The following is a 25,049-nucleotide window of genomic DNA, read 5'->3' as shown; positions in this document are numbered from 1 at the left end:
ATATGATGTAAATACTCGAAATATTCAGAACTTAATGAAAAATTTACAAAAAAGCTCAAAAGTTTTAAACATAATTTAATTTAAAAAGTACATAAATTAATAAAATATAATAGTTAATATACAATGTATCTATTCAAGTATGTAACCTGTAATTGTGTTTAAATATTAAATAACATTTTCCTTGACAAACAACGAATAATAATATTTAAAACACGTAATTAATTATTCCAAAAAAAAATTTATATTTGTCGACGTTTTATCGAAGTCTTTAAAAAGAGATTAAATATTTATGCTAAATGAAAAACATAATTATCACTCTTATAAATAAATCAATGATTGTACAAAGTATGTATTCTGTTGTTCTCAAAACGGAGTATGAGCTTTTGGAAAATGATATATAAATTAATAAGATACAATTACGATGATAATTAATAAAACTATTAAATGTAATGCTTTGTTTAAAGAAGTAATGTTCAACTAAATTGTAAATGTAAAAAGAACTTAAGAAATATTATATGGAACATTGACCGATGTGCACAGCAAAAGTAAAAATTAGTGCTTTTCGCGAGGAACTGGTGGAAAATGTAGACTTTGGATAAGTATTTTGTTTCATTTACGTTGCATGAAATTATGATTATAAAGTCGGTGAAATGCAGCAGAAATGAATGAGCGTATGATTTTGAATGAACAGCTCTGAAAGAGAAAGACTGAAACATTGGATCAGTTCATACCGATATTTAAATTAACTTTGTTTCTATTATTTGTAAAGTTAATATTTCTCGTTTATCTATCTCCTATTTATTTTATTGTACAATTACATCATTTGTTCTTGAAATAATAATATAGTTTCTATTTGATCATAAAATAATTATTGATAAAAATTCAATTTTCAAAATATTATAAAAAATAAAATTGTATTCGACTGCCAAGTTCGAGAATTTTTTTATTAAAAAAATCAAAAAATCTTTTTAATTGTGCATCCCCTCTTTTATCTCTCAAATATTCATAATATTAAAATTTTTTAAATATAAATTTCTAGATTAAATTGTATATTTTTAAATTCTCGAACTTGATTTTAAATATAATAAATGACGGCATATCCATAATCCTCGTCAATAAGCCTCGGTATAAACTCAACCATAAATAAATTACAATAGAAAGATGAAAACTGAAAATGAAATAAAAAATGTAAGAAACATATCTAGAATAGATAGAAGCAAAATAAAAATATGAACACGATGACATCAAACTTCTCGCTACTTTCAATAAATACATTGAATATTCAGTTTAACTTGAATATACTTCTTACTTCTAATACTAAAATACACAAAGTGCATATTTAAATTAAATTAATGTCTTTATAATGTATTTATAAATTAGCTTAAATAATTTAACTATAATTTATAAAATTTAAACAAGTAAAACTATTTAATTTTATTCAAACATTTTATTTGATATCGTTGTATTCAAAATTCGAGATAGACAAAACCAATAAATATTATAATTTATATATTTAATGAAATATCTGTTCTGTTTGAATAGAAAATATTTCAATTATTACAATTGAGCAAAAAGCGTTTATTTTCATCCTGGTAAGTGACGCGTAAAAAGCCTCTAAAAACCAATAGTTCAACTTAAATATTAGACTTTCACTTTTTCGACTAGATATTCTCATTTCAACTTAACTGGCAATAATTATGCACTTATTTATCCACATTAACCTCAATTTATAATTACAATAGTAAATCAGGTATCAAAAAAAAAAAAAATAAAAAAAAAAATAAAAAAAAAATTGTAATAACAAGATATGTCTATATGCATATATATTTAAATTTGGGTAAAACTGTATTGAATAAAATTTTACAAAAAAAGAAAAAAATTTTTAAGAATTTACAAAAAAAATATTAAATAAACATCTCTTGAAATACATAAATTTATAAGAGTAATAGCAAGTTCCAAGTAAGACGTTTTCGTGCAAGCCGAAAATTAAAAATAATAATAAAGCAATACAAGTAACAAAAAACTGACGAGCATACGATCGAAGGCCAATAAATAAAATATAAAGCAGCGATGATGTCGGTATGTACCTGGGAGGTAGGGAGACCATGGCTGTGTTCCGAAACTACAGTAACCCCCGAGGGCTCCGTCAATCTCACACTTTTTTCTCTTTTCTCTTTCTTTCGCTTTCTCTTTTCCCCCTTTTCTCTTTCTCTTGTCACTCCCTCTCTCGCCCCCTTTTCTGTTTGTATTTCTCTTTTTCTCCCTCTCTCCCGTTTTCTCTTTCCTCTTGACTATGTCCGTTTGCAAGTTCGCTTTCCCGCGACTACTCGCCGATTTGTAAGAGAATTTGATCCCGAGTGCGAAGCTGCTCGAATTGTTCAAGGCGAGCACTCACGCACCAGTCGCGAATCGGAGTGATTCGCCCAAAACTTGATTGATTGCGAAAGAGGCGAACGAGCGAATGAGCGCACGTGCGTGATTATTTTTCAATAGCAGTCCACACGAAGAATTCTCTTTATTTTTATACTCGCTTTCGTCTCTCTGCTTATTTGTTTTCGTTTTTCTGCTCACACAATTTTACCTAGTTTGGGAAACACAGTCGTGGCTTAGTCATCATAAATGTCGAATGAAGTAATAGCAACGATCGCGTCGAGAGGGTCTCGTGTATGATTTGCTCTCTTTTCATATATGTCTTCCGATTATACTACATGGAACACGTTATGTAGGGGCACATCACGGCCCTCTCGCGCTTATTTTATTATTGCATCGTCTCATGTCATCCCTTTCAATCCAATCTCTCTTCAGACAAAAAATACACAATTTCCTTCTGCTCAAGATTAATTGTCATACTTTTTCTCTTTGTCTTTTAATATTTTACATGAGTGTACCTAACACTTGCAAATTGCATTTTTTTACTTTTATTCAATCCTTTCTTATATTTATTACTTTCTTATCCTATTTAATTCTCTTCTTCTTTTTTTTTTTAACGATAACGAATAAGACAAGAAACATATGTTAAAAATTACGGTTGCGATATGTACCGCTGGCTTGCCCTACTGTTCCTAGTCAATCGTACACGGTAAATGCAATTTTACAATTGCAATTTTACTTTTTCATTTAGCTACACGCACGAGCATGCTGCAGTTGGCAAAAATATCACCAACAGTGCAAAAAATCAGTTTAATATCCTACATCTTGTAGCGAACCCGAGATTAAATATCGACTGGACATATAAATAAGTTAGGGATACACGTTTATTTCTGTACCGTAGATTTTGCGAAATTAAGTACGTGTTTTCTATTTTGCAACCCATTAAATTTATTCGCTGTGAACTCAAATATTTTTTAATGTAAAATTTTTTAAAAAAAATTTATGTGACCTACAAAGAATAAAAAACTACAAATTCATACTTTATCTTGTGATTTTTCGTAAGAAAATATTATCCACATGAACGTTCGCGATAGAATGATAACGTGTATTACAGTAACGAAGCAAATAAAACTTGTGTATCAGTCTAATTGTATTATTTAAAGGAAATTTTATATATCATAATATATACTTATATAATTTTAATACTATTAATTTAATAATATTTGCTTTTAAAATGGATTCAATTATTTTCTGATTTATTACATGTTTGAATTAATATTATTATAGACATATATATAAAGGTAATTAAATAAATTTATGTAAATAAATTATTATAATAGCAGTATTACTATTCATTTTTCACAACAATCGATTTTCTACCTCATTCTGTAAAAAACATGCTTAGCCTTGAGTCATGTAAAAGTTTTACAATTAATTTAATGAGCACAGAACAAAAGAAGTTCCTTTCAATACTAATAAAAAAGAAAACTGCATTTTTTCATAAATATTATTTTTAAATATCAAAAAGTGACATATTAATATCACACAATAATTTCAGTATGACTTCTAATATATTTTATTTTTTATGTACATTACGCGAAGTAAAGAAAAAGAAAAATAATCTTGACTATACATTAAAATAAAAAATTATCTTTTTAAAAATTATTTTACTTTTAGTATTTAAATTGTAATGGACGATGTAACATTGCTTTTAATTTGCTTATATTATTATTACATATTGTTACGTGTTGTTTTCTAACATTTAAGTATACTATTCACCATTAATAGTTTATTTAAAAGTATCTTACGTTTTTATGGGACTGTCATGCGTATTAATGAATTTATGAGCAATCGGTGATAAGCTTGGGACCGCCGCGGCAGCATTAATGATTACCCAATTATATGATAATAAATAATATAGTGTATCTATAACAATAATGTGATGAAAAATTATGTTTTGCATTTATACAAAGAATATCACAATAGCTAAGACAGCACGCGTAAGTTGTGTATTAACAATAAATGATGATAGCTGAATATCTTTCTACATTATTGCATTCCTATTTTGAAAAATTATTTAATAAATATGTAAATGTCCTTTCAAAATATATCATTAAAATTAAATATCAAGTCCATTTAAATGAAATGCACAGACATCTGCTGTCATAGGAAAACAAAATATTGCAATATTAGATTATTTTCATTTTATTGTACTTGTATTCTTAGTTATTAATTAATATTGAAAATATTTATTTGTTATAAACTTATGAATTTATTAATATGTAGTTTTTACAAAATATTATCTAAAATTTTAAATTATAATATTTTTACTTTTCATTTACTTAACGTTAGAAATATATTTTTTAGTTTATTATTACTAAAAGTCAATGCATTTTAAAAACAAACATAATTATAATATTTACAAAATTAAACCAATAACTCAACTGAATTTGAAACAAAAATTTTTTAACAATTACTTTAACTATAAATCTGTAAATAAATTTTAAATGGTATGAATATATAAACTACATTAAATTTAAGAAAACTTTTTAATTATATTGTTAATAAATGTATATTATTATAAAAACAGTTATAAATATAGACTTTACTTTTATTTATAAGTAAGTTATTAAATTATACGTCTTTATATTTCAATTAAAAATTAAAATTTATTGCCCTTATATTTTCTACTTTATAATAAAAAATTCTCTTCATTTAATAAATAAAAAATGTATTAATAATAATACTTTATGTTATATAATAAATTATGTTTTATAATTCAGTCTTTATTGCTTAAACCTGTGTATGTTGTGTGTATATATATATGAATTGATTATACAGTGAACTTAATAAAATAAGAAAAGTAATTAGTTTTAGTAGAGTACTTTAATATAATTAAGTTTAAGATAATTATACTTTTTTTATTTCGTATTACAATATTATATACAATATTCTTGTATTTTTACACGTACAATTGTTTGTTATAATATAGTTTGTATTAAAATATATAATAATAATTAAAGTAATGCTGTTACTTTAAATAATGAAAAAAACATTTTAATATTAAATACAAAGAAATAAATAAGAAAAATAATGCTCATCGACCGAAGTACATTTATCACGAGCATGTCGAAACTGCTAAATTTACGTATGGGCTATGTAGAAATACCTATGCGTTGTGTGTTTTTAGAAATATATATTACCTACAAATTCTTTAATGAAAATAATCTTTTTGTTGGGATATTTAGTACCTTTTTTCACTTCTTTTAAAGAATTACGTAACCAAATTTTCCGAATACATAAATTATATTATAAATAAAGCGATGTAAGTTAATTGAGTAAAATTTGATGAAGCTTAACTTAATTAATAATAAATAAATTTTAATTGTTTTTAAATATTTATTTATACAAATTCTTTAAAGTCATGATTTTTTAAACCATTTTTTAACGAGATACGGTTACAAATATAGTTTTTTAATGGTTATATGTGAAAGAGATAGTTATTCTGAATTGATATTTTTAATAATAATAATAAATATTTAAATCAAACATTTAATTTTTTTAAGAGTATTCGATTTCAATTAAAATTAATTAAAGTGAATAAAATACAATGAATCGATTAAATATTATTTCATCAAATTTTTATATTTCATTTTTTTGTCATAATAATTTTATCTATAATTAATAGTATGATTGATCTATGTATTTATATACACAATTGACATTTATAATTTATATACGATATAATTACCGTAAATACAAAATTAAAATGGACCTTCGTAGTTTTAAAGAATGTAATTTTTATTTTTACTCGATATGTACATTATCTTAACATGTATGACAAGTATTTTATAAATCTTTATTTATACAAAAATATTGAAAATAAAATAAAAGACTTTATTTTCAAGACTGTATGTTTAAAAAACTTTCGATTTTCTACTCAAATCTTGACTGCAATATTATATTATTAATATTATTTCATATTATTATTAATATGTATATTGTTAATATTTCTTATATTTTTTTGCCCTCTGCTCTCAACAAGATGCTTAAATGTATTACAGCCTAACCTATTACGCGTAGGTAATGTTAGATTGAATATTATCGTCAAAAATATATTTAGTATTGGATAAGAGTATAGTTTATACAAAACGTATGTGTTAAATATTTATTCATTGTAAAATCCATCTTAGATATTTTAAAATTATTATTACTAAGATTATATATAAACCATATTTAAGCCCATATAATTCTTTTACGTTACTCTTCAGAAAATTTTTTTTCTATTTAATATAAAAACAATAGGTCAATAAATTTGATAACTAGTTACATTTTTTTATTATGTAACTTAAAAAAATGTTTCAATAACAAAAATATTAAACTACTACAATATTTCATATTCGTAGAATTTTAAAGAAATACATTTTCACTTATCTAATTTTAGATTGTAATATAGAACATATTTGATTTTAAAACTGCCATTACTTTAATCAGTTAATGAGCTACAGTTTTTATAATACAATTTGTAAAATACTTTTGAAAGTGAAACAAAATATAGTCATTATTTTTGCTGTGAGTATAATATATAATTCCTTTTAAAAATTTAATATTAATTATAATATATAGGTAAATAGCTTTTAACAAAGTAACATCGAATTCTACATAAATTATATTAATTTGTATAAAATTTAATCCGAAGATATAATTAATCGTGATTTTAATTTCAATTTAATCAAAAAGGAAGATTTATAGCCTCTATATTTTCTTCTTTATAGTATAGGATTCTCTTCATTGAATAAAGCAAGAATTTATTTATAATAATACTATTTATGTTTTATAATATCATTATATTTTTATATACTTCTTTTTATTGCTGAATAAAATTATTGTTTTAGCAATTCTAAAATTATATGTTGAGAAAGTATAGAATAAAAACAATCACAGTTAAAATAATCATATTGAAATTATGTATAATATTTTAATTACTATTGCATGTATTTTAAAGAAACTTTATTAGAATACTATATTAAACTTTTACTTTTTTTATCAATATTTGAATAAATAAATAAATAAATTAACACTGTATGGTAGAATTACGAACTATGTATCTAAGTATAATTCAATAATTAAACCTACTGCCGCCTTATATTTGTTGAAAAACAACAGTACATAGATTGTTAAGAATAATATTTTGTATAAAATGTCTTTGAAATGCCAATAAGTTTTGTGTACGTATATAAATTTTATAGAAACATCGGAATAAATATTAATCAGACATTTGGCTATTAAAATTAATTAACTTCGTATCAACAATATCTGTAGTAAACCCGACAATAACTATCTCCTTCAAAAATATAATGATAAATATAGCATAATAATATAATAGATAATAAGCAAATAAAATTGTAGCTTCAACGAGTCAGGGGCACGTGGTAGATATAAATAATGAGAATCAGTGAGCATAAAACTGACCTTAAAAGTAACTCCCTAAGAGTCGCCTCGTCTTCCTCCTGTACCTCTTCCTGCGTCTCATTACTGAAGGATCCCCGGGGCCCTAAGTGGTGACGCGTCGTTGGTCTAACGCCGTGTCTGGGTATACGCGGAGCAGTATGGCCGGGCAGGGTGGGCGGCCCACCGAAGCCCACCGGCGCCGGTTGCTGGTAGTGCGTGGTTGTGGTCGTTGTCGTCGTCGTCTGAAGGTAGCGAGCTGCCGCGGAGCGTCCTCTCGTCAACTTGAGCGTTGACGCTTGGCTCTGACGGGCCTCAATGCCACCGATCCCGCCCGACAGATTATGCCCGATGCTGCTGGGGCGCAGCGCATGCTGCTGTTGGCTGTTCATTCGAATATCCATAAGTGTTTAATATTTTATCACCTGCCTACCTCCCTTTATTAACAACACTAGAATAATATTAATTCCAATTGTTAAATAACTTAATAATATAATAGAATATATATTATAATAATATAACCTAATATTATGTAATATAATATATATAATAATAATATAACTTAATATTATGTAATATAAAATATATAATAATAAGAAAACTTAATATTATGTAATATATCATAAGCTCATTTTGCATTTGGATTTTGGGCCGAATGTAATTGAATTGAATTTACCTCTGTATGCGATGCCGCGGCTGTTGATGATGATGTTGATCAGTTGAGAGTTCTGCCGCTGCTGAACGCTTTGACCTATTGGCTTGCTGCTCCAGTTTCCGGCTGCGCCTCAAGTTGCGCTGATGGACCGCGGCTGTCGTTGCCTGGGCTGGATGAACGCAAATGGAGGAAACCGAGTCCTCGGCGGAAGGACCGCTTATCTCCTCGTATAAGCACTCGGAGTCAGCGTCCGTCGATGCAGCACCGCTCCACAGGTGGTTTATTGGCTTAAAGCCACGACACTCGGACATCCTTTCAACAGCGACTGCTGAACACACCGATGACTACACTGCTGACGATATTTGAAAAGGCTGATTTTCTGATCCTGGTACGAGGATATTGGCCAGCTGCACGAACGATGATCGTGATCGCCAAAGGATGAAGAACAGAGGCGGCAAGAAAAGGAAAAACAGCGGAATAAGGAAAAGGAGTTAATGTGGGATGAAACTAAGGAAGTTTTGCTGCTGCCATGAGATTCAAGCTCACCATAATGCTGCACGTGTCCAGGACAAACAAATAGTCACCAATTTCATTGTTATTCAGCATCCTTGAAGTAACTCACTTACACTTAGCTCGTCTCGTCTTTTTCACCATCATGCACTAGCATTCCGATACCAAAGTGTAATTTAAAATTTTATGGTTTTACTTATATTTGATTCGCAGAAAGTTAAACACTATAATAAAGTAAACGACTTTCTACAATCACCCTCAAAAGCTTTATTTTTTGTTATAATAAAATTACATTGTTAGAGTTTTTACAAATGAAAAAATGTGCTCATTAGAATTTCTCTCCGATCGTTAAATTATTGTAATATTGCAATATCTTATCAAATTTTATTAAAATCACTAAATATAACTTTTGATTTTAATTTAATTTAATTTAATTTTAATTTTATCCACTTTATAAATTATCAAATTTCGTAATGTTTTTTCCAATTTTCACCCATAAGTTCCTTGCATACACAAAATAAATATAAATAAAATACAAAGAACAATAATAAAAATAATAATAAATAATAAATGATTTTAATGTAAGTTGTTAAAAAAATTCTTTATTATATTATTATGCGCTTTGAATATTAAAGGAGAAATGGTATTATAAACTTTCTAGTTTTATATACAAATTTTTTGTTGCTGTTTAGATTGTGTATTTGTAAAAATACTTTTCAAATTTTGTATTAATATAAAACATTATATATATATATATATATATATTATAATATATTTTATAAATCTAAATACTTTAATATCAAAAGTTAATTGTAAATACTAAATAAAGATATGTATCTAAGTTTTATTATTCTAACAAGGGGAGATAAGATAAAGTTGTATATTAAACAAATATAGAAAATATATCCTCAGTTTTGAAAAGTTTAATGAAATAAATTACTAAATTCTTAAAGATAACATAATCAATTATTCATAGTTCTGCGAAGTTTATAGTTGTATTATTTTTACAATTATTTATACTGTTAATAAAGATCATTGGTGAATATTTATTTGAAATATACATAAGTCAATTATTAATTAACCATATATTTAATATTATTTTTCTTACTGTTTTTAATTTCTCCTTTTAAGATAAAAATATAAATTTTAATAAGACTTTACTTAAAACTAATATACTAAATTTTTGTTATAAATTATTACAATTACTATTCATAATAAAATATCTATAATGATATCATATTAAACAAATTTTAGTGGAATGAAAGTAAAATATACTTAATCTTATGGATATGAACAATATATTTATGTTTTACCATTTGTCAAATAATTTTAAAATATTCAAGAAGCAATTTTGAACAGTTCGCAGCAGCAGATGTTGATTATATATTTTTATTCATTGATAAAAATCAAATGAAAAATATTTAATTTAAGTCTTATTATCAAATATTACATCCCTAAATATATTGATTAAGTTATTTTGTTTACATTTTAATTGTATGTATTTATGTTAACTGTTAAAGAATGATATTTGCTTAAATATATTATTTTTTACTATTTATGGGATTGGAAGAAATATTTTTTGAATATAATCTGACAAGTTTTAAAAAGTATTGTGATACCGAGAATACTTATACAAAAGAAATTTTGAAAAGCTAAAATAAATTTTAAAAACTATTGTATAATAGTATTAGAAATAAAAAAAGAAAGTGGTTTGATTTGGTAAGATTCCGAAGAAAATGTCAGGATGTAGTTATTATACAAATTAATTATATGGATGAAAAACTGTATGAATGATTACTTCCACTCGGGAGAGTTCAATTCACAAAATGGCTTAAAATTGATACTAATAGAACCTCTAGAACTTCCAATTATAATTACCGTTTTTTAATAACATTGAAGACTGTTTATAAATATTTAAAATTTACTAATTTCTGATTAGATAATTAAATTAATGCCAAGTCACCAGATTGAAAGATAATATTTGTCTAAAACTTGTAGTTTTAGAAATAAAAATAATTGGGAAAATTAATGATTGCACTAATTTTATTTTAAATTAAGAAATTCTTGTATTCTTAATAAAACAAACACTATAGATATTTATATAGGTTTCCGTATAGACTTATGTGGTAGTAGGAATCTGAAGTTGAAAAAACAGAATTTTCGATTCGAAAAAACAGAAGCTTTCGAATCAGTATAAGTAGTACTAAATTGATTTTAATTATTTATATTCTTTTACAATTTTAGAATTTTAGATATTGCTCATTCTGATATTTGTATAACTATTGAATATAATAAGTAATTTAATAGGAATTAATTCACTAAGATACTAGGAACTATTAATTATCTCTTGTTTAAAATTGTAACTTAACAGTATTAAATTATTTTTATTTTTTGAACTCTTTATAAAAACTGTATATTATTAATTCATTGAATAACATAATTAATATATATTTTTTCTCATTTCTTTCGAAAAATTTTTACTCATAATCTTATATTGTTCTTATTGAATTAATCATAAACTGATTATTATTAAAGTAGAAACATTGTACTATATTTTATTAAAATAATATAATCTAGTAATAAGTAAAAAAAAAGTTATCTATGTTGGATCATCATTTCTATATTATTAAATACATACAAAATACTAAATAATATGTATAATTTTAAAGAAAATTTAATTTTAAGATTTAAAAAAGTGATACGTATTGCGTAAATGAATGCGAATAAAGATGCTTTTTATACCTATAACATGCAGAAAAGAATTATAGCCTTGACATAATATTATACACATCCAAGAAAATTCACAACCCATATATTTGTTTAATAAAATAGTATTTATAAATGCATTCTAAATTATAGAGCACAATCAATAAGTATAATAATGATAGTGAATATTTTAAAGTTTCTATCAAAATTGCACTCCTTCTATCAGTAAATTCTAAAGTATGCATACTATCGTAAGAAAATATTGGATTTTGTATGAGTTCAAGAAGCAAAGTCGGAGTAAAGAAAGAAAGCAAGTGATGCATGGAAGTAACAACACGAGTGACGGATCGATTAACTAGGCTAGCATGGTCAGTTTAAAATAAAAAACAACGAAACCATGTAAATTAATTGCAATAAGTAATTCACATATTATAACTTGGTTAATTATACACCCAAAGATAAAAAAAAATTATTCATAAATGAAAATAATTAAAACTATTAATTTTGAAAATTATTTCTTTTAGCATAATTAAATAAAATACTTTATCTAGACTTATATTGAATATAATTCTATAATTTAAATAATATTTTTTAAAAATAAAATTAAGAAAAAAAAATCTTCAGTTTCATATATTTACTTGTATATTAAATATCAATATTCATAGTTTTGTGATTTTGTTATAATATGACGGTAAGTTTTATATAAAAATTGTAAAATTTTTTATAAATGTTTTATTATTCAATATATAACGAAATATATCAAATCTAAACAAAACTTTACGGCATCGTATTACAATAAAATTAATAAATCCTATGATTGAAATAATATAATTTTAAAATTTCAATCTTTACTTTTAAAGTACTTATTTCTAGAAACTCAAGTAGATTCATATTGGTAAGAAGTATTACTGACTTAAAACAAGCTTTCTTTTTTAGCAATTTAATAAATTCATCTCAACACGTAATAAAAGTATTATAAATTCTTTTTTGGTAATAAAATAAAATAAAATGTTACAGGTTTTAAATTTAGGCAAGATCGAAAAATTATATTTTAGCAATGTTTGTAAACACATTTTCCATTCTAAATTTGACCATAAATAATTTGTCACCATTTGACTCAATGGGTATACCGAAAAATAGATAAAAAAAATCAATTGAGAGGAAATGGATAGACATTGAATTACAGAAAAAAACAATAGACTGTATGTTATAAATTCGAAGAAGTTCGATAAGGTTAATGTCATTAAATGAGGCTTACCTAGACATATTTCAGAGCTTCTTTGAATTGTGTAATCGATAACAGTACAATATCTACCTTATTCTTGCGCGCGCAGATATAAACATGAAATGTATATAGAATTTATCCCATTTTCTTAAAGAAATTTTTACTAAATTTGAAAGCGTGATAATTGATAAGTTAATATTGTCGAAAGGATTTTAAAAAAAAAAACAACACTATCAAGATCATGATGTTTTGGAAACTATAAAATTGAAAAAAAAAACAATATCAATAGTTTTAAATTCCATTAATTATGCTATGTATATATTTTGTTTTGAAAAAAAAATTGAAAAAAATTTTTTTTCTATTAGTATTTCTTTAATCAATATATTTATGGATAGAATGTATCGTGATTAAAATAAAGATTTTCTTAAATTTGATATATGTATTAATGATAACTATGTACTTGATTTAAACTAACAATATGTATATATTAGGAGAAATAATTGGTAAATTAAAACATTTTGTATCTATTGCTATATTCGTATTCTTCGATTAACGTTAATTATTTTCTGTCCGTCCGTATAGTTGAATTACATATGTGTATGGAGCCTATATTGTACGAAATAAACACTAAGTAAACGTCAGGTTTACTTATATATATATATATATATATATATATATATATATATGACATAAATATTTACTTTTTATCTAAATAAAATTAGCTAATTAAAAAAAAATTAAGTAGTTATAAATCGTACATTATTCGATTAAAATAATTTTTATATATATAAACGAAATCATTTGTAAATATGAAATACTTTAAATTTACTAGTTATCAATTTATTTATACGTATATTGTAATATATAAATTTAAGAATAAAACATAATATAGACTTCACAATATTTTAATTCAATTATAATTAATTTAACGTACATATATATACGAATTAATTAAAATTTAAATTTATAATAAAGTTATTTCGTTTAATTTATAAAAATAATATTTTAGTGTAAATTATTTTAAGCTGTGCTTTCTATATTTTCTGAAGAGATGAATATGAGAAGAATTAAACAATTTCACAAAAATATTTATATAATTTTTTTTAGTACGCTTTTATAATTTATAGTTTTAATATATTATTCAATTTATTATATTTTTTATTGTATTATATTTAAATTTTGTTCATAAATTGATATTAATCATAATATAATTTTAATGAATTGAATTATTGTTCTTTCACATTTAATTTATGTCAAGCAAATATTCATTTAGATAGTTTGTTCGTTTAGCTTATATTCGTTATTTCATAATTTCTTTCACATCCAATATAATTTTAGAACACAATTAATAAATTACTAACTTAATAAATTATGATTAAAAAGTATTAGTTAAATATTTGATTTTTGAATAATAATGACGAAGCATTTTACTTAATTAATTTATTTGAAATTTTAATATCAATTCATCATATACTTTTTATATTACGTAAATCTTGAAAAATATAAGTATTATATTTTGTTAGGAACTTTATCAGGTATTTACCATATAAATACATTTAAATTATATTATGCATTCGTTATTTAAAATTATTTTATTTGTAATTTTTCTCAGGATATTATAATAATGGTATTGTTAACTCATCTATATAAAGTTGAAATATTTCTTTTAAGTATATATATCACAATATATTAAAAATTAATCATTTATCAAAATAATAGAAGTAATAACAAAGAAAAAAATATAACATAAGAACATTGTATTTTAAAAAAAAGCTTTTACATAAACACAAAAAAAATATTTTTGATTAATTAAAACTTGTGAGCATCAATAGAAACAACTAATACAAAATGTACCAAAATATGATAGACAAGAATTAAGATATTTTAAAAATTACGAATAATTTTAATGTAATGACGATTATAACAATAACTGTTTTACATTATACAATAAATAAGAAATAAAATAAAATCGATATTTATCTAGAATTAGTATAAATAAAATATAGCTCCAAATGGTAATGGGCAAGTGCTTCCATCAAATTTACGACGCATGCAGATTATTGCTCTGTCTTATTTCGATTTTGCTAAGTCAATTCTTTTTCTTTCTATCATCTGACCCATCTCTTTAGTGGTCTTACTCATAAACATCCCTACCCCCTCATATCAAGGTATTTAAATATACGTCTCTATGTTTATTTTTATATCTCTTTTATTAAAATCTTGTAAATTTAGTTTGTTTTAATTTAATTTTATTATATAGATGGTATTTACTAGAGCTCTTACTAAATTCATTCTTCATTCAATTTTATATTCATTAAATATGTATTCTTACAAATATATTTCTTTTTTTTAGTAGAAAAGTAAAGTTGTTAATTTACAAGAATTTTTGAATAAATATACTAATATACAATAAGTACATGTAAAATTATAACTAATAAAAGTTTTGTAATTTAAAATTAATATAGACATATAGATATAAAAAATTAATCCTGATTTGTTTTAGATTTTGCTATTATTAAATTTTAAAAATTCTTAACTATTTTATTATTATTAAAATACTATCTTATTTATAACTATATTCGATTTAAATTATTACTTATCTTATACTATTTTAATAAGAAACAAAAAATTTGAACCAAGGAAATATTTGAGGTTAATCGCAAGATATTAACTTAGTAATTAATAATTAATCCCTTTTTATATTACTAATAAATAGGCTGTATTTGTTTAAAAACATATATTTTAATTCATCCAATTTTTAGTAACGAAATTTTATAATAAAAATCAACAGATATGTCAACATTTTATTAAAGATTAATTGGATGAATTTTACTAACTTTAATAAAAAAAAATTAAGAAACAACTATAATTGTGAAAAAATAACACAAAATAATACCGGCACTTTCGTTAACAGCATACATTACCAAATTTGTTATAAAAATTACATGAAGGTATCATCATAAATTTATTTTCAGTGGAAATATTACTTAATAAAGGCATTAAACATCGATACCGTATTTATTTAAAGACCATTTCATTGTTAAATATAGAGTATTATTTTCTCACCTTAAAATGTCCTAGAAAACTTCTAAAATCCATTGTGTCCTTGGAATAACGAAAGTTTCCCCAAAATGGGTATTCGTATTTTTCTTCTTTCTCGCTCTTATATTTTCATATATGAAGATTAATGCGAACTAAATAGGTTGTCTTCAATGGTTAAAAATCTACGTTCCCACTGCATCTGGACTTTCTTTCTCCGTTCTACTTTCTCCCTGGCCACTCGAAGACAAAGTCACTTCTCGACACTGACAAATTAATAAGAAAATCAACATTAAATAAACATTAAATTACTTAAAAATCTATTAGATTAAAATAAAAATGGTTTAAATATATATAGAAGGCATTTATTTCTATTGGATATTTATAATATATTTAATATATAATGTATTTAATATTTAATATATTATAATTAAAAATTATGTATTATAGTATAACTTAAATATTATTTATACACAATTTCCCTTAGAAAATAACAAAATATTATATATATCATAAAATATCAGAATTTTATTTTCAAAAATTGCAAAGATTCACAAATAAAAAAATATATTTATAAAATATAAATTAATTACGAAGTACAAGATGATCACTAAATATAAGCAATATGCTGTAATTCTGATGGCAAAAAAAATTTTAATTTTGGATATAACTTTATCGACATTCGTGTTACAATAATATTTATGCAACAGTTTAAATTTTAATCATCATAATAAAATATGTTTGCTCTAAAACATTAATAATATTAAAATGGATGCCTATCAATGTTATTGTTTAATATATATATCCTTATATATGTGAAATATAAGTTATACTAAATGAATATATATATATATATATATATAAGATTATTTATTTATTTATTTGTATTATAATATATCTTTATTAATAAATTTCTTTATTTATTTGTTTGTATAATTATACTCATTGATTATCTTTGTTACCACTACAAAATTAATAATTTGTTTAATAACACAAAGAGAATTAAACACTAACATATCTTCATTTATTATGAATTTTATAAGATTGTAATATACTTTCTCTTTTTGAAACGTAATTTTAATTACCATTATATTTATTTTATATAATATTTACATGTATATTATATATTAACCGATATACGATCGTACGACAAAATTAATATTTTTTTAATTACCTTATTATAAAAACATAATTAATGTTTTATTTCATCTCAAATAATAATATTTAAAAGAAAAATAATATGTAAAGTGAATATTATAGTGGTATTCAGTATTTTTACATTTAAGAACAAAGAATATGTAATTTTTCTCCGCTAATAGTCAATCTCTTTTAGAAAATTACAATTATAATAAAATAAATATACTATAATAATTATAATAAACATTATACTTATTATTTTGTTAATTATTACAAAATATTGTTTTTTCAATAGCTAATTTTAATTATTTTATAATATGGTGGTAAATATATCGTGAATATGAATCTATTGAATTAAAATTTCTTATTATAACGAATGTAATCTTTAATAAACATTGAAAATCTTCACAAAATATGTAATTGTTAAATAAAATATTTTATTCTACAGTATGTAAAATATCTATTAAAGTTAATAATTTTACTGTTTTTTAATATTCTTTCTAAAGCTAAAAAACTATAAAACATTATATACCTATATATTATTTATTGATATTACTATAACTTATTGTAGTTAATTATGAATTTATGGATATTTCAGTAAATGTTGAGTATTTACTTTAATAAATCAATTGAGATTATTACTTACAAACACAATTCATTATTATGAGTATTATTCGTTATTTAATTTTTTGTAAAAACATTAGTTATTATGTTTCTTTATATTTTTGATATTATATTCTAGAAAATGAATATCATGCAGTGCATTTCTTAAACTGAACATTTAAAAATTATTTTTTCATATAACTTAAAACAAGATAATAAGAATGCTATAATAATATAAATGTTATTATAAAATTTTTTTAAACAAAAAAATCATACGTACATTAAAAAGTAAAGATTTTATTAATTACGTTTTGAAAGAATAAATGTTGTTTATTTTCCGTGTATATATATGTTTAAAAACATTAATTTGTATCTGTTAATATTTATTTTTCTAAAAACTAAATTTCTAAAAAATGTTACGACAATATTATTAATATATATTTTTAAATATATATTGTATTTACAATATTATTCCTAAATATATAATTAAAAATAACTAGTTTATTTTATAATTTCATTTTGATTTTTAAAATATTAATAATCTGCATTAAAATAAGTTTAATACCCTTTCAGCTTTTACAGCCTACAATTTTACCCAATGTATTATGAACGTTACTGACTCATTTATAATCTCAATGCCTCATATGTTTACGTAATGGTTAAAGCACGTGTTTTGATATTGATTACGTGATAATTTGCCGCATAAGACTAAGCATTGATAAATACTATAGTTTAAAAAGTGACAGCTGAAAGAAACAGAATATAATCGTCATGGCGATTGAAGAAATAAAACGATCTATGGTTAAACAGAGAAAGTAAATTATCTTTTTCTAATAAAAAATTATAAAATATAATTTATTAATATTTTTCATTCAAATATTTTAAACATGTTTCAGTTTCAATTCCCATGGATAATCTTTACTGTTTCTTATATATTTCTATCTCGCTCTTTACATGTAGAATTGTTGTTAAATTTCAATTAAATGTTTTAACTTTACAAACTTAACATATGTAATATTCTATATTGAATTAATAATGGATATTAAATAATGTTAATGATTGAAAAGAGAGAAAAATGAGTTTGAAAGACATGTTATTATCATAGATCACTTTTGATTTTAATATAAATTGAATTTAAATATTACATTAACATTAGTATTCAATATAGTTTTATATTATTTCTAATAAAGTAAATGAACATAATATATATCTTAATTAATTATACAGTGGCTGTTATCAATTGATGTTTGTGTTCTTTATGAAATAATGAAGAAATTCCATTCTATGAGAAAAAAATCTAAATGATTAAAAAACCTATGAGCTATTTAATGAATATTGTGCGACTATAGTAGAATGAAAAATAAGTAAGAGACGAGAGAGGCTCAGTGAGAAAGAGAGAGAGAGAGATAGAGAGAGAGAGAGAGAAAGAGAGAATAAAATAAAACCGGAGAATCAAAACTTAAATATTTTCTTTTATTATCTGTTTTAATTAAATTAGTGTAATATTCAAAATATATTATATTTTGAGTTAAATCATGTGAAATTAAAAATATTTATGTCATTTGTCAAATTAGTAACTCAAAGGAAAGTAGTGCATTAATAAAAAGTCATAAATTAAAATTTTTTTTCACATATTTATAAATAAGATTTATGTAATATTTTGATATATATATATATATATATATACAAATACTAATTTTTAATTTCGTCAAAATTAGTCGAAGAAAATATCAATTCAATACATTTACGAATTTATTTTTATTTATTTATTTTTATATAAAATTTTTAGTTATATTTAATTAATTAATATTAAAATTAAGATTTTATTTATATGAAAACCGAATATATTTTGTATTATATCAATCAACTCAAATCTTTCAGACTCTACATTTATCTTAAAATCTTAATTTTTTCTACATTTATAATCATATGAATATATGTCTATATTTATTATCATTTACCGAATCGCCAAGTAAACATTATTGTATTCGTTTCATCAAGAGCTGTGATTAATAGATTGATATAATTGGCTGTTTAACTATTGTTTTGATTGATTACAAATTCCTTGAGTATATGATTAAGTGTACAAATGTGCGATTTTCGATTTGAATTTAGAGCTATTTCAGAATTTTCATTATGTAGATTATTTCAAAATAAACTTATAATCTCAAATTTGTAGTCCGTAAGTAACTGAAGTGAAATGGAAAATGCAATTATAGTTTCATTTTGAAAAACTAACTTGAAAATATTTTGTTTAAGCGTATATCATACTTTTCAAGCAAAAAATTTACTATATCGCAAAACCATAAAATCTCTTAATATTTGTAAATTTTATTTTAATTTATTTGTAGCAAGTTTCAATTATTGTATACATTATCAGAATATATATCAAATAGGGTATCGATAATTATAAAGCAATTTGTATAATGTATTAAAAATTGTCGTAACGATATCCACTTCGTGAATTCTTTAAATTTTTCTTTATTTATATTTTAAAAAAGTTATATTATCATTTTACATGCATATTATTATTATTAAAAACTAAATTTTTAACAATTAATTGACTCCGAAATTTCACTTTATTTTAATATATTTCATTTTAGCTGAGTAAATGAATTTAAAGAAAAATGATAACTTCAATATTTTGCAGTTATAAAATGATTTTTCTTTATGTAATAAAATTGTATATTTGTACATTAGTTTCACACAGTATAACAATAATTTGCACTATTTGAATTCAATTTTGATAATTTAAAAAATAATAACCTTATTATAATAGTTTAAGAACATGTACAAAATGTGATACTATAAATAATAATATATTTTTATTTGCATTTTATTAAAACTCGAATATATTATATAAGATCCAACTAATTTAACTAAAAACCCATTCAAAAGAATATACTTTTGAAGAATATATAGCGAAAATATATTTGAAGTATATATTTGAAGTATATATATAGATATGCATACAAAAGAATACTAAACAATCTTAAATTAAAATATGCAAATAATAATTTACTAAATGAAAGTAATTCACTGATAACATCAATAATAATTAAAATAATTAATATCAATATTTTATTTCAAATCATGAAATAATTAACTTAATAGTTAATCTAGATTAACAGTATCTATTATTAAATACATAATGCACGTTGTATTACTAGATCATTTTTAATGTATAATTCAAATAACATAGAACTTTTTGTATTAGTATAGGAGTATTGAATTAAAAACATTTTTTATTTAATAATAATTTCATTATTGATTACCATTAGTATAGTTTCATAGTTTTTATATACATAGATTAACTTATTATGATCTTAATATTTATCTCGAGTATTTAAAGACAAAATAAACAAATAATTATGAATAAATAAATAATACAGAACGCTGTTCAATTTTGTAATTATTAGATATATTTTTATTTAACATTATCAACATATTTTAATGTAATGTATTTAATAACATTTATCAATATATTTTAATATAATGTATTTAATAACATTATAAATAAATAATCTGTTCTTACAAAAAAAAAATTAATCAAATTGTATAATTTGTAAACAAAGATTGATTACATGTTTGCTATGATAAAAAAAAGTAAAATTAAATTTACTTGCATATTATATTAAAGGATAATAATTATTGCCGACACAACTAAAAAATATACTTTTTGTTATAAATAAATTACATCTATTTAGCTATACACTATTTTGAAAATATTGAGGTTGAAGATTTTAACAGATATATTAATACGAGAATTATTAATACAATTAATAAATAGAATAAAAATACATAAGATTATTATGAATCATAAAAATGTAATTATATAATATAATTATATAGATTAAATACTTTAAAATAAACATAGAAATATAATCTGTCACTTGATTTGTATATAAGTATATATATATATATATATATATATATATATATATGTTTGATAAGATATTGAAAAATATTCTAAAATACATATCACGTAATAATAAAAGATTCATACTTTTTTTATATAATTAAATATCATTTAGTATATATTAATATATAGATATATATAAATAATTATTATAAAATAATTTAAATATTGTTTTTAAAAGTGAAAAATGAAACGGAAATTTACAGTATAAACTTCAATTTATTATCGAATAAAATAGATATTTTGAGAAATAAATTAACTCATTAATAGTAAGCGATTGAATTATATAGCACTAATAAAATTGTTTTTAATTTTATTTAAGTTTCAATGTATTTTTTAACTTATATTTAGAGAAAAATTTAGAGATAAAATATTAGTACATATGTAACTAATATACATAATTTAAATATTCTGCTAATTATATGATAAATAAAAAATATAATAAAATTTCAATAACTATTATGTGTCTATTAATATAATATAGAATAAAATATGTACTATGTTTAATATTAAGTTTACATTCATTCAGTATATTGATTAAACAGAAACTTTTTAACATTTTTAAAACTGAAGTTGAAGTACGATTTACCTTTTCGTTATAAAAGTAATAGGAATACTTATACATTCAAGTAGAATTAACCCGGCGCGGTAAGACTTGGAAACACGTGATAACACGTGGACGTACTCATACGCGTCCACTGGCACTGAGCTATTTCAAAATATTTTCCTTTCATACTTACCCACAATAAACAGGATACATTCTTTGTATACAGCTATTATAGAACACTTGCATGCATAACAACAGTTATATGTCAATTTTATTCTTACTTTCGAATGCACGCACTGAGTACACACATATACATTAGGTAACAAGCAAGAGTCTCTGATGGATAATACACTATAAAACAAACTGTTTTACTTGAACTGTTATCTAATTCCATGCACTATAAAAAATTTCAACCAATATTTAAAGATATAGGATGTCAAAAGTATAGTCTTAGCGATTTATTTCGATGTGGATGCACATGTGGTACAGTTACCTACGTCGCGCGCACCTCTTTAATTATCAGACATTGACGTGAACGATGGCGAAGCGGAGTAATAACTAGCACTGGAAGTGGAATCCTAACTCGAAATCATGTTCTCCCCGTACACCTCTCTTTACGTCTCTTTCGCAACGTCGTCTATCCCTACTCTGGTACCCAGTGAGAACACAATCCTCTCTCTTCCCGTTATATCTTTAAGAGTCTACTCGTTTTGTCAGTATATCTGCATTCTACAATTATTTTATTGTAATTTTTTAAAAACAATTAATATTAATAAAATAATAAATATCGTTTCATAATTACTATGTATAGTCTCTCGCATCACCTACACTTATTTCTTATAAGAATAATGTATAAACAATAAATATAAATAATAATATATTGAAAATCTAATATGTTAAAAGAGTCACATAAAACAAGTAATAAATTTTAAGAAAAAAGATCATTTTTACGAATACATGATAATTAGAAAGATATCAATACAATAATTTCCTACTATAGTATATGAAGTTCGTTAAAGAAAAAAAAAATTTTATATATATATATATATATATATATATATATATAAATTTTATTTATTCTTTATTTTAAAAAATTAATAAATAAACAATTTGTTTAAAACTATTTGAAACATCTATTCAATCAAAAGCAAATTTATTTGAAAAAATATTTTTAATAAATAAAAATATGAAAATATACAATGAAATTCTTATAAAATTCATAGAATAAACGATTTAGTATTTTATTTCAAACATAAAAGTAGTAAAATTCAATATTATGAATACTTTTCGTAAAGTCCAAATTGAGAGAGATTGGAGATTTTGTTCACTATAGTTTTTCTTTCAAACATAACATTAAGACATTATATAAAAACAAAAAATGAATTTATTTTATAGACTAAACTATAGGCCAATTATGTAATTAGGAATGTCTATGTTATTCATCTGTTACGCGTAATATATGGGCACATAATTTCAGAGAAAAGGAGAAATATCATTCGATTGTTGGTAAGATTCCACGCACTTTATCTACATAAATTCGATTAAGTCTCTGTTGTATTTTTATCATTGATAGCTAGGAAATTAAATAATATTTACATAGCTAGTTAACTCTGTCAGAAAAACGTCTATAATGACAGACATGGACTTGAATTTTTTATAAAAAAATTTGACCGCTTATTATTCTGATCATTTTGAAAATGTAATAATATAAATTAATATACTCATGTAATATTATATTAATTCATAAAATTATTTCATATATACCAAGAAAATAAATGAGACAATCAATTATAACATTTATTATTTTTTTTATTTTATTTTCTCGCTAATAATAAAAAAATGATAAAAAGGGTAAAAGTAGTTTAAAAAAATGTATGTCACCAAAATTTTACTAATTATCGAATTATCATTTATTACTTTTAAAGAAATGAAATTTTATATAAATTTTATTCAAAATTTTAACGAAATTTTTAATACATAAAAATTATTATTTTAATTTGTATGCTAATGTCGTTGGGAAATATATAAATTTCATTAGGTTTTCAAACTATTAATCTTTTTGATCATTAAATTCATTAATTAATTAAAATATTATAGAGTTAATGCGCGTTATTTAAGCTACTTTTAAAAATCAACTAATTTTTCTTGAAATGATCTTCGTAAAAAAATTTAACTTTTAAGAATATTTTAGGAAATAATGAAAAATCAAATCTTATTTAAAAATAATAAATATAAAAATTATAATAAAAATTCATTATTTTATATAATAATTAGAATTAATTATTCATTTTATATCTTTGGAAACTTTCACACAATAAAAAGAAAATATATTTTCTATATTAGTTTTATTATACATATAATTCAAATAATATCTTTCTAAGATAAAAATTAAATTGGCTGAATTCAATTTTTCTTCGTGAGATAATATTAAAATTCTTAGGGATTATGAGTGTATTTAATAGATTTTATGTACAATTAATTACTTGAGTAATTTTATCTGAAATTAACTAAATTCTTATCTTATTCTTATCCTTAATATCAATTTGAATGAAAGTATCGTTACTGGAATTAAGATATATTTAATTATATTTGAAGAAAAAATCAAATATCTTGTATCGTATTACATGTAATGTAATGAAAAATATGTGACAATTAAATATTAAAAATTTGAAAACATTCTTCAGTATAAAATTGATTATATTTCAAACCACTTTTATCGTTGATGCATATCTATAATTATATTTTACATTATTTGTACGTAATAAAATTTTTCGTTTAAAACGTAATTATCACTTTAATATAATGAAAAAAAAAAACAAAGAAAATAATGTAAAGTAATTGGACTGTTCAAAATGATACCGAAAAATTAAACGTAATCTGATAATTATTT

At 22.3% G+C, this 25,049-nt stretch overlaps 1 protein-coding gene across 10 annotated transcripts in view; it reads right to left on the bottom strand.

The window, feature by feature from the left end:
- Positions 1 to 22,690, bottom strand: part of Glut1 (Glucose transporter 1) — a 50,922-nt gene extending 28,232 nt beyond the window's left edge. For 7 of the 10 annotated variants that reach the window (XM_011496423.1, XM_011496426.1, XM_011496427.1 and 4 more), the window contains exon 1: positions 2,088 to 2,223. In XM_011496423.1, coding sequence (XP_011494725.1) covers positions 2,088 to 2,107 — 20 coding nt within the window. In that variant the 5' untranslated portion in view covers positions 2,108 to 2,223. Of the gene's footprint in view, positions 1 to 2,087; positions 2,224 to 7,842; positions 8,203 to 8,494; positions 9,027 to 15,980; positions 16,220 to 22,352 lie in introns of those variants that run through there. The other 3 variants (XM_011496430.1, XM_011496433.1, XM_011496432.1) reach the window with 2 other exon arrangements.
- Positions 22,691 to 25,049: the final 2,359 nt, after the last annotated feature.

Source organism: Ceratosolen solmsi, unplaced genomic scaffold (genome assembly GCF_000503995.2).
Source record: "Ceratosolen solmsi marchali unplaced genomic scaffold, CerSol_1.0 scaffold29, whole genome shotgun sequence".
Taxonomy (NCBI): domain Eukaryota; kingdom Metazoa; phylum Arthropoda; class Insecta; order Hymenoptera; family Agaonidae; genus Ceratosolen; species Ceratosolen solmsi.
Note: the sequence above shows the minus strand (reverse complement) of the source record. Positions and strands in the feature narration are given on the sequence as shown.